This window comes from Malaclemys terrapin, chromosome 11 (genome assembly GCF_027887155.1).
Source record: "Malaclemys terrapin pileata isolate rMalTer1 chromosome 11, rMalTer1.hap1, whole genome shotgun sequence".
NCBI classification, from domain to species: domain Eukaryota; kingdom Metazoa; phylum Chordata; order Testudines; family Emydidae; genus Malaclemys; species Malaclemys terrapin.
Genome location: NC_071515.1, coordinates 69465034 through 69481038, shown reverse-complemented (window position 1 = coordinate 69481038; position 16005 = coordinate 69465034). Strand labels below are relative to the sequence as shown.

Sequence of the window (16005 nt, the reverse complement as noted above, 5' to 3'; positions counted from 1 at the left end):
TACATATGAAATTGTATTCATCACGCAACTCCATTGACCCAATTGTTAAGTGTAAGAGAGATTGGATAATATGTTGAGAGGATATAATTACTCCTGATGGGACAAAATTAAGACAAGGAAAATGTAGGCTAAAGATCCTGAAAAACTTCCTGACAATGAGATGGATTAGACTGGAGAATAACCTTCCAGGAGAAGTGGTGAAAGCTCTGTTTCTTGGCCTACAAACATTAGGCTGGACAAAAAACACTGGTACATAGACAGAAGGGAAGAGTCATGCATGGGCAGGAAGATTATCTTGGAATTTGGGGTCTAACTGGACTTTTTCTAGCTCTACTCATCTGTGAATTAATGTACAGAAATCATCTTAAAGATGAAACATGCTAGCTTAGCAGGGAGTTAAGTCATCACAACCGAGCTATAAATTGTTCACGTTACAAAAAAACTCACTCTTGTCTAATGAGTTGGCTAGAAAAAAGTGACATGGGTTTTTTGGTTTCCTTCAGCTGCTTTTGGTCACTTTAGGTGAGAGAAATTATAGAAGCAGGTAAATATTGGATATAGCATGCCCTTTCCTTAGGAAATTCTACCATGCTGTTGGATTAGATCTAGTCCCTGCTTCTCTCCCATCTCTGATTTTTATGATGCTATGTTTTGTTTTGGTGTTAACGTAGTGGATTACCTGAAGTGTAAAATAGTTTGTTTCCAGCAGATGGCAATATTTGTATACCTCTGAGACTAAAAAAGGGGAAATTCAGATTCTGGGGAGATGAAGCAAGTACAGTACTGATTGTAGGTTTCTAGTCTAACGCATCCTCCCTCCCCCCGGCACTACAAATAGTTCACGATTCCATATATCTTTACTCTGGCAGGGAAATAGGAGGAATTCTATAACCAAAAGAAAATAGAGGTGATTTAATTTATTCATAATGGTTTTTATTATTTTTTTAAAATTGTCCTTGTTTTCTCTGAACAAAGAGGAAACTCAGTTTAAAAAAAAAAACCCACTATTGATATGTTAGGTGCTTAATCAATCTAAATCGATGCTCCTTTTTCAGTAATACTAGGGCCTGACCAGTTAGTGCTTGAAAAATTATACCTGTAAATCAGCTTATTTGATATTTTGAGATATATTATGAACTCCAGGGTTGCTATACCTAAGTCCTAGGGGCCCTGACACCAAGTTGAAATCACCAGGTTCCCCCATACCATGCACAGGGAGAGAGCTCTCCGGTCAGCTTAACTACTCCCACTGGCAGAACTACCACTACTCGCAGGGGCTGGAGACGCTTTCCTGGTGACATAGCACTGTCCACACAGGCTAGGGGTGTGTGTTACACCAACACAAATGGTGGTGTAGACTGCCTCAGGTTCAAGGCCTTGCCCCAGTAAATACTTAATTATTGAAAGTGAAAAAGCTCATTAGCTGTGGGGCAGCATCAGCACTTACGTGGCTTGGCCTGTGCCTACTAGCAGCAATACAGACATCGACACTGTTAGGACAGCAGTGGTGCCTAAATGTTGGGTATGAATACCTATGTGCTTAAATCTCTTTGTGAATCTAGCTATTAGGTGTTATTTTGACGAGAACTAGTTCCCCTTCCAGTTGGCCTGGGGAGTTAGCGTTGTAACAGAATGTGGCATTTACATCAGCCTTGCTCTCAGTTCTAGGAGGTATAGCTTGAACCCCTGTACAGAAGTGCCTCAACCTTCTAATGCCTAGGCATGCTAACAGGTCTGTTCCTTAAAATTGTGTTGTACGTCACACAAGCTAACTGCGAAAGTAGTAGCAAATAAACCATGTGCAGCAAAACGGTAGCATTGTAGGTAGAGTAGCTATTTCAAAGTAACATGAGTTACTAGCATCTATTTAAATATGCTAGATATAACCAGGCTTTCTGATATTGGCTCTAATTTACCTTAGGTGGTTCCTCAATACACAGAACACACACATAGTGGGGCGTTCATAGCACAAATAAGTGCTAAGAGGAGCTGTGCTTAAATAGTCTCACAGTAGATAACCTGGAGTGTGCAATTGGTCGCAAAACTTCATTCAAATACAGTTCTAGGTTTTCTATACAGAACACATCAGTTACATTACATTTAAATATGGAACGTCTAAAACTTGTGCATAACGATCATTTGATGCACAAATATGTCTTTTTCACGAGCCAGCTAGATCTTAAATAAAACGTAGAACAAAGCCATGTTACCAGTGAAACAGTGTTTAATATAGTTAAATTACTTAAATAGATTTCAATTTCCATGGGAAATCATAACGGTATCAATTTTTATAGGAGCTAAAATAAAGAGCGTGTATACCCCTTGAAATGATCATGACACACTGTCAACAATCGCAGTCAGAGATAGTGGGGACTCGAAATATCATTGACAACACAGCTGCGCAAGGTGGAGCAGCAGACTGATCAAAAGTTAAGAATACAGACTTTAGTAAAGTAGAAAGCAAACCTAAAAATGAATGTACATGATGAAGGTGATGAAACCCAGTGAGTGGTAGAAAGGGATAGAGGGTGGGAAGGGAAGGGTGTGGTCATTGTGCCATGTAACGAAAGTATTTTGCAAATCAGCAAATGCAAAGCAGCAAAAGTATAGTACAAGGGCAGACTTGGCAGTTTTACAGAAGTCAATATACTATACTTTTCAAAGATGTGGCCTATTAAAGGGGAAAAGGAAGGATCACAGGGGTGCCATTTAAGCTCAAGTTTAAATGGCTGGATGCTAAGCAACATGGTAAATTAATTAGGACAGGCCCATGCATTTTAACTTAATCTTGTTGTAAAAAATAAATTGAAACACCTAGTTTATAAATCACCACTATAGTGCAATCATTAAGTTGTTAATACAGTAATTTTTGCCCTGAGAAGAGTTGAAAAGAACTTTACTGACTGTCAAAATATTTGAGTCATTTTAGTGATAGCCAAATTCAGTATCAAAACTCTCCCCTCATAGAATATAAAAAATAGGGCTTTAAAATGCTTTTTAAAAAATAAAATAGCAAGGGTTTATTTTTTACAAGTTAAAAAAGGTACATAAATCATAACGAATTATTCATATACCCCGCCCCGCCCCCCCCAGTAAGAGGATATGTCCAACATGATATCTCTGTCACTCTATTTAAAGATCTCCTGAATCCACATACAAATGATCCATCTGTCTTTTTTTTTAAAAGATAGAATCACCTAACTCTTAAAATAGCTGTGAATCATTAATTTAATAAATGTTTGCTACAAGATAGTCAACCTGGCAATGCAGTACAGAGTTCTTTGTAAAGGCAAATGGCACTTAGAGTATCTTGGACCCTTTTTTTGTATGATCAGGATTCTATTAATAGCTGCTGTGAGAAAATAACAATTTTAAAGCAATTGTAAAAATGATCTTATTTTTGTTCCAGTGTGACAGAGTTTTTGCTACCTTCAGCTGAAGATTTGCTTAGTGCTCTTCCCTGTTATGCTTGTCTGATATTCTCAACAGCTTAGTTATTTATCATGCATCCTACTTCCATTCACTGCACGCTTTAGCAGCCCCAACTGCATCTTGAATCCTGAAATGAACAGTTGTTTGCAATGATTATTGTACTTGATTTTTTTCCTCTTCTGTAGGGTTTTCTGAATTTTTCACTTAAAAATGCATCTGACTCGGCCTGCAACCTCATCAACTGTTGTTTGATTGTTTACTCTTAATCTGAAAACTGCCAAGTCTGTATTCAGAGAATAATGCACGGAATGTTACATAGTTCTGCAGGTTATATATACACAACCCACCACACGCTGGTGTGGACAGACTTTTTTCTAATATATATAATTTACAAAATATAGAATTTGGTATATCTGTTAGATCTCCATGTTTTCAATATTACAAAATAAAAAATACAAAAACAAGAAAGTTGAGGGGGGGTTCCCCCTAAAGTGTCTCTTGTTTTCATCTAGTCTTTCACATGTAAACTGAGATATATACCAAAGAAGAGCACAGAAGACTTTCATTTAATAAATATGTTTGCAGAGCCATGTTTCCTCATCTTGATCTGAGGTGTACCAGTCCTATTCAGAAGAGTAGCCCGTTAGCCATGTAAGAGAAAGGGGACAGTTTTATAGGGCAAGGTATCTTTTTCAACGTAAAAACATTACCGATGCTGTTCTGAAAGGCCCTTTGTGTAGAACAGTGGGTGTCGCTTTTAATTTTGAAAGCCTATCAAACAGCTAATAAAAGAATAGGGGTACACTTGAAAGAACTGACTGTATAGAACGGAAATATTAGAGGAGTGCAAATCCTTTCCAAAATAATGCTTTGTAGTGAATCATACATTCCTTCAACCCAGTAACATTTTGTGTAGCTTCAATAAATATTTAAATATCTTATGTCCTGTGCAGCAGCTTCATTTTCAAACCTCAAATTCATTTCGTTTAACTGGGAATTCCATAGAGATGCATCTTTGGTCGATTTAGCACTCCACTGGGAATTAATCCACAGTGTTTTCTTTCTTCTGCACTGCATGGCATGTGCTAAAGTTCATTTGCTTGTCAGAACCATGCTCTAAAGTCGTTGCATGAAAAAATGCAACTGCGCTGTACGTTTGGGTCCACAGCTAAACAGCAATTCTTCTCCATGCAAATGCCATTGTTAAAGTTGTTACATGGTTGCTGTTAACTGATCGGCGGTCCTTCGTTTAGGAAGTAGGTGGTCATTTCTCCTTTACCTTTTACCTTAACAACCCCTCGACATTCCAGCTGATAGCCGTTGGCTGCTAAAACCTGGTACATGTCTGTGGTCACCTGCAGAGAAAGAATAGATTAGAAGTGATAGCAGAACCGATAAACTTGCTCGCCCTCACCTCTACACCATCTCTCTTCAGCCATGTCGTCCACACATGCAATTAATTTTGGGTGTAATATTTTGTTTTGTTAAAATTCTCTTACTTGTATCAACCAGTTTATAGGAAGGTGGCCAGTACAAGTTACGTAACTGCTACAAGCTGCAAACAATGAGTTTCACGGTCATATGGGGCACATCAGCTGCTCTGCAGCTGAGGGTCATGATTCTAGAGGCTGGGAAGGAAATATTACTAGCAATTCCATTTCATGGAGCCAGTCTTCTGCTGAAGTTGATTTGCGAGGGGGAGGCCAGGCTACAAAGGATCACAATATGAAAAATGGAAGTCAGCGTTATAAGCTTGGCTCTAGAACCCAGGTGAAGAGCTAGGTCATGATCCCAGAGGGGGGAAGGAAATATCCCATTTCATGTCTCCAGTATCTGCTTACATTAAGGGGGTGGTGCACAGGTCACAGTATGAAAAAGGTTAGTCAAGTTCAAGTTAAGATGCTGTCACAGGTATTTTTAGTAAAAGTTACGGACAGCTTGCAGGCAATAAACATCAGCTGTTCCAGCCCCGCCACTGCTTCTGTAGCAGGTGCTGACCATTAATGCTTCAGCCCCTGGGGGACTGGCCCAACCCCAACAGCTGCTCTGACAGGCCAGCTGTTTGGTGGCACCAGGACTGACTGCCGGTCAGCTGTTCTGGGAGCCTCCATCCTGGCTGTTGCTCCAGTGGTTTCAGAGCCAGCTGCTCCGGGGGCCACTGCTTCAGGGCTGGCTACTGCTCTGGCAGCCCTGGGGCTGGCCACCGGCCACCTGTTATGGCAGCTGCTGCCCCAACAGCCCTGTCCCAGAAGAACTCATGGACGGCCCAGAAAGTCACAGAATCCGTGACCTCTGTGACAGATTCGTAGCCTTAGTCATAGTACTAAGCTACTGCATCTAGAACCCAGGTGAAATGCTTGGCAGTATTCCTGTGAAAGTAGGGTGCTGTTAGGGAAGTAGGTTGGAAATCCATTTAAATTGTGAACCCTATGATGTAAACCCTTAAATAGGTTAAATGGATAATACATGGCTCATGTCATTTCTCAGGAAGCTGCAAACAAACAATCAAACTGGAAACACACTAGGTGATCAAATTGGGTGAAAGACAACAAGGATTGTTCAGGCACTATCCTGTTTCATGCTGTAGCTTAAGGCAGCTGCCATTCAAATATAACTATTTGCTACATAAAAGAACATTTTCAAGAGGGTAGGGGCCAAATTTTAAAGATATTTTGTTGCCTAAAGAAGCAGTTTAGGCACCGAACTCATTGTGAGTTAGACCTCTAGCCTGCTTAGGCTCTTTTGAAAATCCCACTAGACACCTAGCTATCTCTGCAAAGCTAGACCCAAATCCTTTCAGTTTAGGACCTATCACCTGACAGTTGTACACAGAAAAGTTGATCCAAACATCCTCTTGCAACATTCCACTGATTTTCCATTGCCTGATAGATCTGGAAATCTAACTGCACTCAATGTGTTAACTATCAGTGTGTGCAAAGAGTCTGATTATTTCCTGAACTCTCCTTTTTTCCTTGAGTATTGTGTTGTATATACTACATACCCATGTATTTATCAGCTCACAATGCAGCTCATTAAAATATGGTCACTTTGAAAACGCAGAGCTGAAAAGCCCTGTAAAAATCTGATCTACTGCAGACTGTTCAGTGCAGAATTTTTCCTTACAGCATTTTCTCATGCTCTGTTCTCTGGATTTAAATGTTTCCACTTCTACCTTCATAGGGCTGGAAAGTCACTAGTCTAGAGAGAAAACTGCTCATGGATATTCTTAGGTAGAAAATTTTAATAAATAGTGATCCAGTTAACTCCCAGTTTAGCTGGAAAAAAGCACAAAATCCTCACTTGGATTTGGCACCATTTACTCTTATTATTTTTATACCTCTGCAGTATGGTACTGAGGAATGATGATACGCAAACAACTCTTTAGAGAAAACAGGACCGTATGTGCCATGGGACAATGGAAATGAATTGGTGGAAAGGTCACTCTCTTTGAACACTGAACAAGGAGCTTGATTAGAATAAGAAAGATTGCATTAACCTTAAAACTACTCTTTCTCTCTGCTTCTCTAGGGAAATGTCCCCACCCCCATGCCTGTCTGAAATCCTTCTACAGTTTTGAAGAAAGAGTATATACATGTCCTCACAGAATACAGGTTATCACTGTGACAGAGAAAATTAAAGACATTATAGTTTGTTGAAAATGCTGTTTACCACAGATAACAGTATTCACAGAAACAAATTTGTGAGGCAAGTCCTAGTAAACCAAAATAACTCTTAAGATTCTCCTTGCTCTTTAGCAGTGAGGTTGGGTGGCAACAGAAATATAGCCGTATCCTACTCCAAAGGATGTCATGTTTTCCAATATGTGTTAACGTATTATCTAGTTGCATAGGGCTCAACAATAAAGTCAATGGGGTGTAAGTCAGGGCAGAATTTGCTTCCTAGTATCACTTCCCCCAGTGCTTTAACATTAACCTTCACAACGTCCCTACAGCATACGAACCCCCAAGTGAAAGCTAGGGAAATGAATGAATTGTCCCAAGACCACAAGATTCAGGATCAGAACTCAGGATTCCAAGCTCCCAATACTGTGCTCAGGCCCAGTTCACCTCTCTCACCCTAAACGTTTGGCATGAACTGATGAAATGAGATAGAAACCTAGATTAGATTGAAAATCCCATAAAAGATACATTCTATGTTTTATGGTAATTAAAACTCACCTGAATTCTGTCAGGAACACCTGTACTGTCCATTCGACTGGCTACATTGACTGTGTTTCCCCAGATGTCATATTGAGGTTTTCGTGCGCCTATTACCCCAGCTACCACAGGACCAATATTTAACCCTAGAAACAGAAAATAAACCCCAGTGCTTCAGGTTCATTGTCTATACACCATCACCCAGGAGTCATGTGAGCATATGAATGTCCCAGGGCTAGGCATTTCCCTTTTTAAATCCAGAAATAATCCATAAAACCTTTCAGCTGTGCAATATGTTGTTTTTTAAAGCTGTGGGAAGATTAGGAGAAGTACAGGCCCCAGGGAAGAACGGGGTCTTCTATGTGATCATACAGAGTCCTGATGACTTCCCTAGCCTAAATATCACTTTAGGGGGTTGTCACACTCATCCTTCTCATGTCTTCCCCTATTTTTAAAGGAAATTTAATGTCCAAGTCAGGTGATAGAATGACAGGCCTTGAGACTGAAGTCTGTGTCCACATAGCAGGTGTATCAGGGCAGCAACAATGAAAGATTCCCAGTATGGCTCAGATGCCAGCATGCCTCAACCTTTACACAGTAAGAGTCTCTGTGACTGTTCAATCTGGTGCCAATTCTAATGGTGGTTTTCATAATGTGGACACTTGTCCTCAAAGAACTGGACAGACACCATTTTGTATGGACCAAAGAAAAGCATCATCACTAGTTTTCTGTCATCACAGGCCAGATTCATTGGAACCAGCGAACTTGTAGGTTTTAAATATAAATTAAGCTGCACTTTTAACTCTAGATGAAGTGGCCAGGTTGGAATGAACATCAATAAAAATGAATTCTGTAACCTGAATCCAAATACTTTACCTATTTTCATCTGGAAGTTGTTGAATGAATGCTCATTAATGTACTTCATTTGGTCCATTAACTTCATGGCAAAGTCAGCCAGAGCTTTGATGTGTGATTTTCCCACCTTGTCATAAGTAGAGTCATTGAGGCCTGAAGCAGCCATGTACGTACTGCCAATGGTTTTGATCTTCTCCAGCTGCCGAAATTGGTCCTCACTTATTATCTGTTTAACAGAAAGAGAGCAAAGTTACTGAATAAGACTTGATGCAAACTAATACATGCTGTTTAACTCATCCTTACAGCAACACAGTATGGCATGGCACATCCACTATGAAAAATTGTATCCAGTGTGTCCATGACTCAGAGAGGATGTGGTCAGAGTCCATGGAGCTCCAGCCAGGTAACAATATGATATACAGAAGCTCCCCGACTTATGCGAGAGTTCCGTTCCGGAACGCTTTGCATAAGTCAAATTTTGCGTGAGTCAGAAACATATCTCTGAAAATTATGAAGGGGAAAAAAAAAAAGGCTTATGGAACTTTTTCCGTAAGTCTGGTTTTCCGCAAGTCGGGTTTGCATAACTCAGGGAGCATCTGTACACAAAGGAAGGGAAATTATTTGGTGCTGCAGAAGAGGGTAAGGAAAAGAAAGTGACCATAAACTAAAACAGGTTAAAGACTGAGAATGTGTGTGATGAGGACTGGACTGGTCCCATTGCTGGTTGACTTCCTTCGTGTGAGGGAAGGGCTGAACTGATTCTGTTTGCTCTGTCAGTAGAACTCTAGCAAGATTAAAAGTCTGGATATCCTCTCACTCACTTCATCAAAGTCTGCAATAATTTCGTTGAGGAGCCTCAAACATTCCACCCCTTCGTTGTTTGCCTCTAACTCCACGTAGAACTCTGAGAAGTTGCTGATGGAGGCAAACATGACAGCCACGCACTCACAGGACTGGTAATACAGCTCATCGTTTCGCCGCTCTTGTGCCAGGAAATGGGCTGCCACGTCCTTTGGCAAGATGTTGTGGAGGAGGCGTCTATTGTAGGCCTGTAGCTCCTCCATTTCCTCTTTCTCTTCAGTGGCCTAGTTGAGAAAAGAGAAAGAGAGAGTGGTGCTGGTTATTACTTGGGAGGAGAGAGAACTGCAAGTGAGCTCACAGAACCAGAGAGCAGAATATCAATACACTTTAGAAACATGGTCATATTTGGTGTAAACATTTGCCCTGTTTTTAAGCCTGCTCAGCTCCCACGAGGAGATAATTTCAATAGGGCCAGAGTGGAATCAGCACCTCACAGGATTGTACCCTTTGTCCCAGGGCAATCCAGACCTTGAAAATCTTCAAAGACAAGCTGTCCTGCCCTTGGGTAGTTATTTACAGCCGCGCAAAGGTCAGTGTAAAATTCTATCACTGGTATACGGGAGGAGAGAAGGACGGGGGTGGGGAGGAATGCCAGAACTGTGGGGAAGGGGGCAGGAGATGCTGGAGTTGTATGGCTGTGAGGCATGTGCAAGGAGATGGAGTGGAGGAAGCTCAGGGATGTTTATATGGGGTACCAGGAGTTGGTGAGACAAAGCTGCATGTGTGGGGAGGGATATCAGAAGGAGGTCTGTTCTGGGGGAGGCCAGAGTTGGTGGGGGCTGGGGGGGAGAGGTAGGGGTGTGTGTGTGGGGGGGTAACTGGACCCCAAACCAAGTTGTTTGGTTTGCTCCAAAGCTTTTCTCCATCTTATTGCATACGGATCCAAAACACTAACACTGCTGAACTGTGTGGGTTTCCTCCTAACCATCTGCACAAAGCCTCAAGAGTACATTGCCAGGATATCTCCTTCCAAGTCTGACTGCAGAAGTGATATTACAATGTAATCCCCCTCACAGAAGCTCATTACTCAACTAAACAAAAGGAAACTCAGTTTGCATGAGGTTTGCCAGTACATATGGATGCTCATGAAATGTAATTACAATTGAGCTTACACAAAATCAAGCTAGTCTGGTCTGGTTACACTCTCAGCGAACCTGTTCAGAGTTACTGTATTATAAGAGAGATCTTCACCATAGGAGTGCAATGCCCAGCCCACCCTGTGCTGGCCAGCCAGAGTCTGAAATAGATGACCTTCAGGTCAGTCTGCAACGTCTGTCTGCTTTCCCAGGTATTTTCAGAAGAGGAGGAGTATGTTTGAGTGGAAGGGAGGTTGGGTTGAAAAAGTTGCGGGTTGAGGGAGGGGTGTTAGTTTCTGGACATTGGCCCAGCATGCATGGATTTTAGGAATATTATTTAGATGCAACGGAAGCTGTTGGATGGATGTACTTTCATAAGACGAGGCGGATACAATAAAATAAGAGTATAAGCTCACTATATGACTCAGACTTCACGGATAAGCTTTCTGAGTTCTCCTTGTAGACCTAATTAGTACCAGCTTTGCTGAACACTGATTTAACTGGAGATGCTCCTGTGAGAACGGCATCAGACCTGCATATATTGGGCCTCTTCCATCACTACCATCCGGTAATCGCTTTCTTCCCTCCCCACCCCCCTGAAAAATCACAAAACAAAAGGAAAGAAGGAAATCTGTACGGGTAGCAAGTGTGAACCGTGTGGCTAATACACAATAACCACAGAACTGCCCTGCTCACAGCAACACCAAACAGCTGTCCCAGATACATGTGTGCTTTCACTCCTCTAGAAACCAGGACTTCAGTGGTGGCCTCCTGACACTGTTAACCTGATTTATACAAATAAAGCCACTTCTGGAATGTGATGTGTTTCATGTCAGACCTGGAAATAAGAACATGGAATCCTGCCTTTTTAAAAAATTAAGCCACAAAACATTCATAGGCTCTAAATATGTTAATATACCCAAACTCCGACAACCATACCTCTGAAAGCTGCAAACGAAAGCCTACCCAACTTGGTTTCTGCTTATATTTCAGAGGTGGTTTCTGTGTTTGTTTACATAGAGATCAAGGGCTAAAAGAAGCATAGGTCTCTGATAACTTTTGAAAGCTGTACAGACTCTTTCTGCTGCCTGCCTCTGATTTCAGAATTCAGCAGCATGGTTAAAGAAAACAAATGGTGCCTTGTGCCTCAGTTTAGCCAGCTGTAAAATGGGGATAACGCTTACCCCAATAAATTAAGTATCATAGCATCCCTGTAGGTAAGGTACGTCAAGTGCTTTAAGACCCTTGAATGAAAGATGCTACAGAAGAGAAGAGCATTATTGATCTATCGGATTGAAGGCAATGCCCAGCTTGAATTCATGGGCATTTGATCACACTGTCCATCACTGTAGGGCAATAGTTTTGCATTATGAAACACAACTTCAGTGCATTATGCAAACACATACAGCACCCACCCACCTGCAGTTTCCAAAGGAAGTCGAGCCTTGCTGTGGATTCCACCTGCTGGGCATGCAGATATAATGCCAGGACAAAAACAGTTATGACGATAGGGGTCACAATCTTCAGTGCCACTCTCGATGCTTTCTGGGAGCTAGAGTCAAGGAGAAGACAGAAGCTTGTGAATATTCTCAGCCCTCTGCTCCTGACCAGGAAGAACACAGCTGTAATTGTAAGCTCCATTTCTCTCTTGAAGGCACAGTTGTGCAACCTAACGTTTGTTTTGCAAGAGCAGTGGAGGGAATGTTCCTGACTTGCCATTTGAACAATACTTGTGGTCGCTTGCAACCTTTGCAGTTGATAATTGGTTTCAAATATGACATCTGAAACTGGAGATTAGATTTAACTTCTTAAAGGGACATTGTCAATATAAAAGCCATCTCTAAAAAGCCATTAACACAACACTATACTCGGTAAAACTGAAATCATTTTAAAAATCTGGTTTACTTAGCACCATTTATGCTTTTTTTTCCTTCCCCCATTAAGCTTGGACAGTGAAACTAGACTGCTCAGTTTCAAGTTGTGTGTGGTTAATATCTAGTCAGTCTCTCTCTCTTTCATTTACAATTATTAAAAAGTTACACTTCGTGGAAATTTTAAAATACCTCCCCTCCCCCCAAAAAAATCCCCTTTTGAATTTAAAATTATGAAAACATTAAAATAAAACCTTCAATCTTTTTAAAAAAACAAAATCTACAATCTGGACTAGTAGCTAATTGGCATCAACCCTTTCAGAATACGCTCCAAGAACAGGCATACATACCTGGTCAATATTCAGCAATATGCCAGGTCGTGAAAGCAATGACAAGAACTAGAGAAGCCTTGCTATCTGTGACTCAAACATAGAATCACAGAATATCAGGGTTGGAAGGGACCTCAGGAGAGCATCTAGTCCAACCCCCTGCTCAAAGCAGGACCAATCCCCAGATGGATTTTTGTCCCCGATCCCTAAATGGCCCCTTCAGGGATTGTCAAGTATCAGGGGGTAGCCGTGTTAGTCTGTATCTACAAAAACAACAAAGAGTCTGGTGGCACCTTAAAGACTAACAGATTTATTTGGGCATAAGCTTTCGTGAGTATAAACCTCACTTCTTCGGACAACCCTGGGGGGGTTAGCAGACCAATGCTCAAACCACTGAGCTATCCTACCCCTCTGCTACTATTATATTTTTGTGAACATTTTAAAAGGCAATTTTTGGCATGAAATGTGGGGAAAAAAAAGAAACTCACCACGTTGATGTTCCATTAGAGAACTCACTGGGAAAAAAATCAGACATATTTAAGGTGAATATTTTGGTTTGATCAGGAGAAACACAAAGGTCTTTTTGACATCACTGAGTAATCTCTTTACAGTCCTGCAGTTTTAACACTGTGTGGCGCTACAATCCTTTTAAACAGTATGTCATTACTGGTCAGTAGTTAAATTGAAAGGTGCAGAATGACGCTATTACATTAATTTCCCTTGAAATGAGTCTGTGAATTAAACATACATTATGTATAAAGATGACTGGGAAAGTTAATTTTCAGAAGGCTGTCTGGGATTTAAAATCCAATGGAAGGCACTTGGCAAAAGCCTGTGTATGTTTCAGGACATTTTGTCGCGCTAAATCCAGCAGAACAACTTGCTTTAAAGCTGGAGGATTTGGAAAAAGATGTTCTGAACTACCAGATCCATCTTCCCAATTCATGAATTCTTTAATATTAAAAAGGAACTTATAATAATAATAATAGTGGTAATTTACTTAATTATTGCAAATGTCAGTGTGTTGTAACAGGAATCATCAATTTGCACTGTAGCTACCATGTGGTGGCAGGATCTAATTGGGCCTGAATCTTCCACCCACTGAAGTTAGAGGCAACCTACTGTTGACATCACTGGTTCAGGAATAAGCACACTTGTCATACACACTCATTGCATCTAATTTTCAAATAGATTCTGAATACTTTGGGCAGGAATGCCTGAGATTGCTACACATGACATCTTGTACGGTATGATATCTCTGGATCCACTAAAAGCACATTAGCACTGCCCACCCCATCCTGCAAGGCATTCAGTTATCAACGCAAAACTGTGTTATAACATTAGTGCAAGCACCCGCACTATACACATGAACGTTAGCAGGAGAAAGGACTTCTTTTAAGTAAACCAGGGTTCTCATCCTGTGGCCCACAGGACGCTTGCACCCAATCAGCACACAGCTGTGGCCCATGTGACATCCTCAGGCCCATGTACAGGTAGTATATATATTGTGTGGATGTAGCCCACATAACACTGAGAGCTGCATATGCGGCCCACACTGGAAAATAGGTTGAGAAACACTGAAGTAAACTTTAAGGGCCACTTTAGACACCAGTTTGCATTACTAGTACTGTGCTGGGTAGGCTGCAAAAGACGTCGATTTAACAGAGTTGTTGGAGAGGGCGGAGCGTAGGCTCCTCTTACACAGAAGGGGTGGCAAGGCACGTTTTTGTGAGTAGCTGGCTGGCAAGTCCCTGTCTGATTGTTTGTTTCATGTTGCTGGGGCTAGGCTGTAGTATGAATTGAGTGTTCAGTGTCTAGCACCCGATATAGGTGTCTTTTCTTTTTTAACTCTTTACACAAAAATAAATCAATGATTATTATTATGGTGCCACTGGTCTGCTTGGTGCTTTACAGGCAAATCAGATGACATAACCTTACCCTGAGACCTTACCATATCCCTGACTACATTGTGCTAAATTATTCTGCAATTTTGTAATACTGAGACTAAAGCTATGTCTACACTTAAACCACTACAGCAGCACAGCTTCAGTGTAGACACTCGCGACAACAACAGATGTTCTCCCATCGCTGTAGTTAATCCACCTCCCTGAGAAGCAGTGGCTAGGTTGACAGAAGAATTCTTCCCACCAGGGATTAGATCAGCAAATATATCGCTCAGGGGCTGTGGATTTTTCACACCCCTGAGGGACGTAAATGGTTCACCCTAACTTTTAAGTGTAGATGTGAACTAAGAAGAACATTTGACTTCTCGCTCTAGAATTAGAGATAGAATCCACCAAAACCCAAGAAGCATAGTGAAAAAACATTTGGCTCCCCAATCTTATTTCTTACAGAAGATTTTCTGCTGTATTGAGACCAGGGTTCCCTCTCATTTTGATTTATAAATACGTCTTTATCTTGCACATTATTCATATCAGACTTCTTAGCCACTTACTCTGCTACACCAGCAATAAACAGGGTCCAGGCTGAATGTATCAGTATACACAATTCAGGAGCTTTGGACATTGCTAACCTTGGCTGTTAATCATAGTGAAACGGTGATTTATAATAAAGCCCTGGTGAACAAAAACGCCTGCTGCCGCAAACAATGTCTTTCTGTTAATAGGTTGAGGGAGACTCATGTTTTGTGGCAGGAATATTTTACAGAGTTTGCACCGATTGGAACAGCAGAAAAATGTACTATCCAACCAGGTTAGAGTATTTCCCATCTGAGGGCAGTGGATGTATATGGGGGTAGATTCTCCCCTGTGTCGAGGCTCTACCTGGCACAGGATAGGTGTGGTGAGAGACAGAAGAGGCCATCAGGGTGCTCGTTGTGTGACTCCCAGATCCTGCAATACCTGCTGCAGGTGTAAGTGACAGTAGCTCTTCAGCTGTTCTAATTCACATCATAGACATAAGGTGACTTAGGCACCTCACACTAATAGAGGACTGGCCTAGCAAAGTAGGACGAGTTAAGTGGGGTGTGTGGGGGAGTTGACCAAACGGGGAGACTTCCTAACCTGAGCTTGAGACTTCAGGAATGTCCCTTGACAAAAGATTCAGCCAGGAGGCATGTAGTAGATGGGTGCAACATATACATGCAAGTGCTTGGTCGGCCTGACGGCTGGGGTTCTCAGGAACACAGGCATTCAGTAAGTATTGAAAGATTCGGCCAAGCTCGCTCAGTTATTACTGTTAGTTTGTAACAATGTGACACAGAGGCCCATTGGTGCCTGCTGGCCAAGGACTCACTGCTCTGTGTCAACAACTGCTAATAGGCCTGACAAACTCACTACACCTAATGCTGCTTTTGCGGTAATTATTCCCACATAGTGTCTTGTTAGGTATCAAATGAAAGCTGGTGTCATGCTGGGCATTAATATCAATGTGAAATGTATGTACTGATGATATTTAAAAAGTT

The 16005-nt window shown here is 41.4% G+C and overlaps 1 protein-coding gene across 1 annotated transcript in view; it reads right to left on the bottom strand.

Moving 5' to 3' along the window:
- Nucleotides 1-2206: 2206 nt before the first annotated feature.
- Nucleotides 2207-16005, bottom strand: part of ADCY5 (adenylate cyclase 5) — a 307979-nt gene continuing 294180 nt past the window's right edge. The window contains exons 16-21 of the mRNA XM_054043693.1: nt 13070-13096; nt 11801-11933; nt 9266-9529; nt 8466-8670; nt 7611-7735; nt 2207-4787 (exon numbers count right to left, since the gene is read on the bottom strand). Of these exons, the coding sequence (XP_053899668.1) occupies nt 4659-4787; nt 7611-7735; nt 8466-8670; nt 9266-9529; nt 11801-11933; nt 13070-13096 (883 nt within the window). The 3' untranslated portion in view covers nt 2207-4658. The remainder of the gene's footprint in view (nt 4788-7610; nt 7736-8465; nt 8671-9265; nt 9530-11800; nt 11934-13069; nt 13097-16005) is intronic.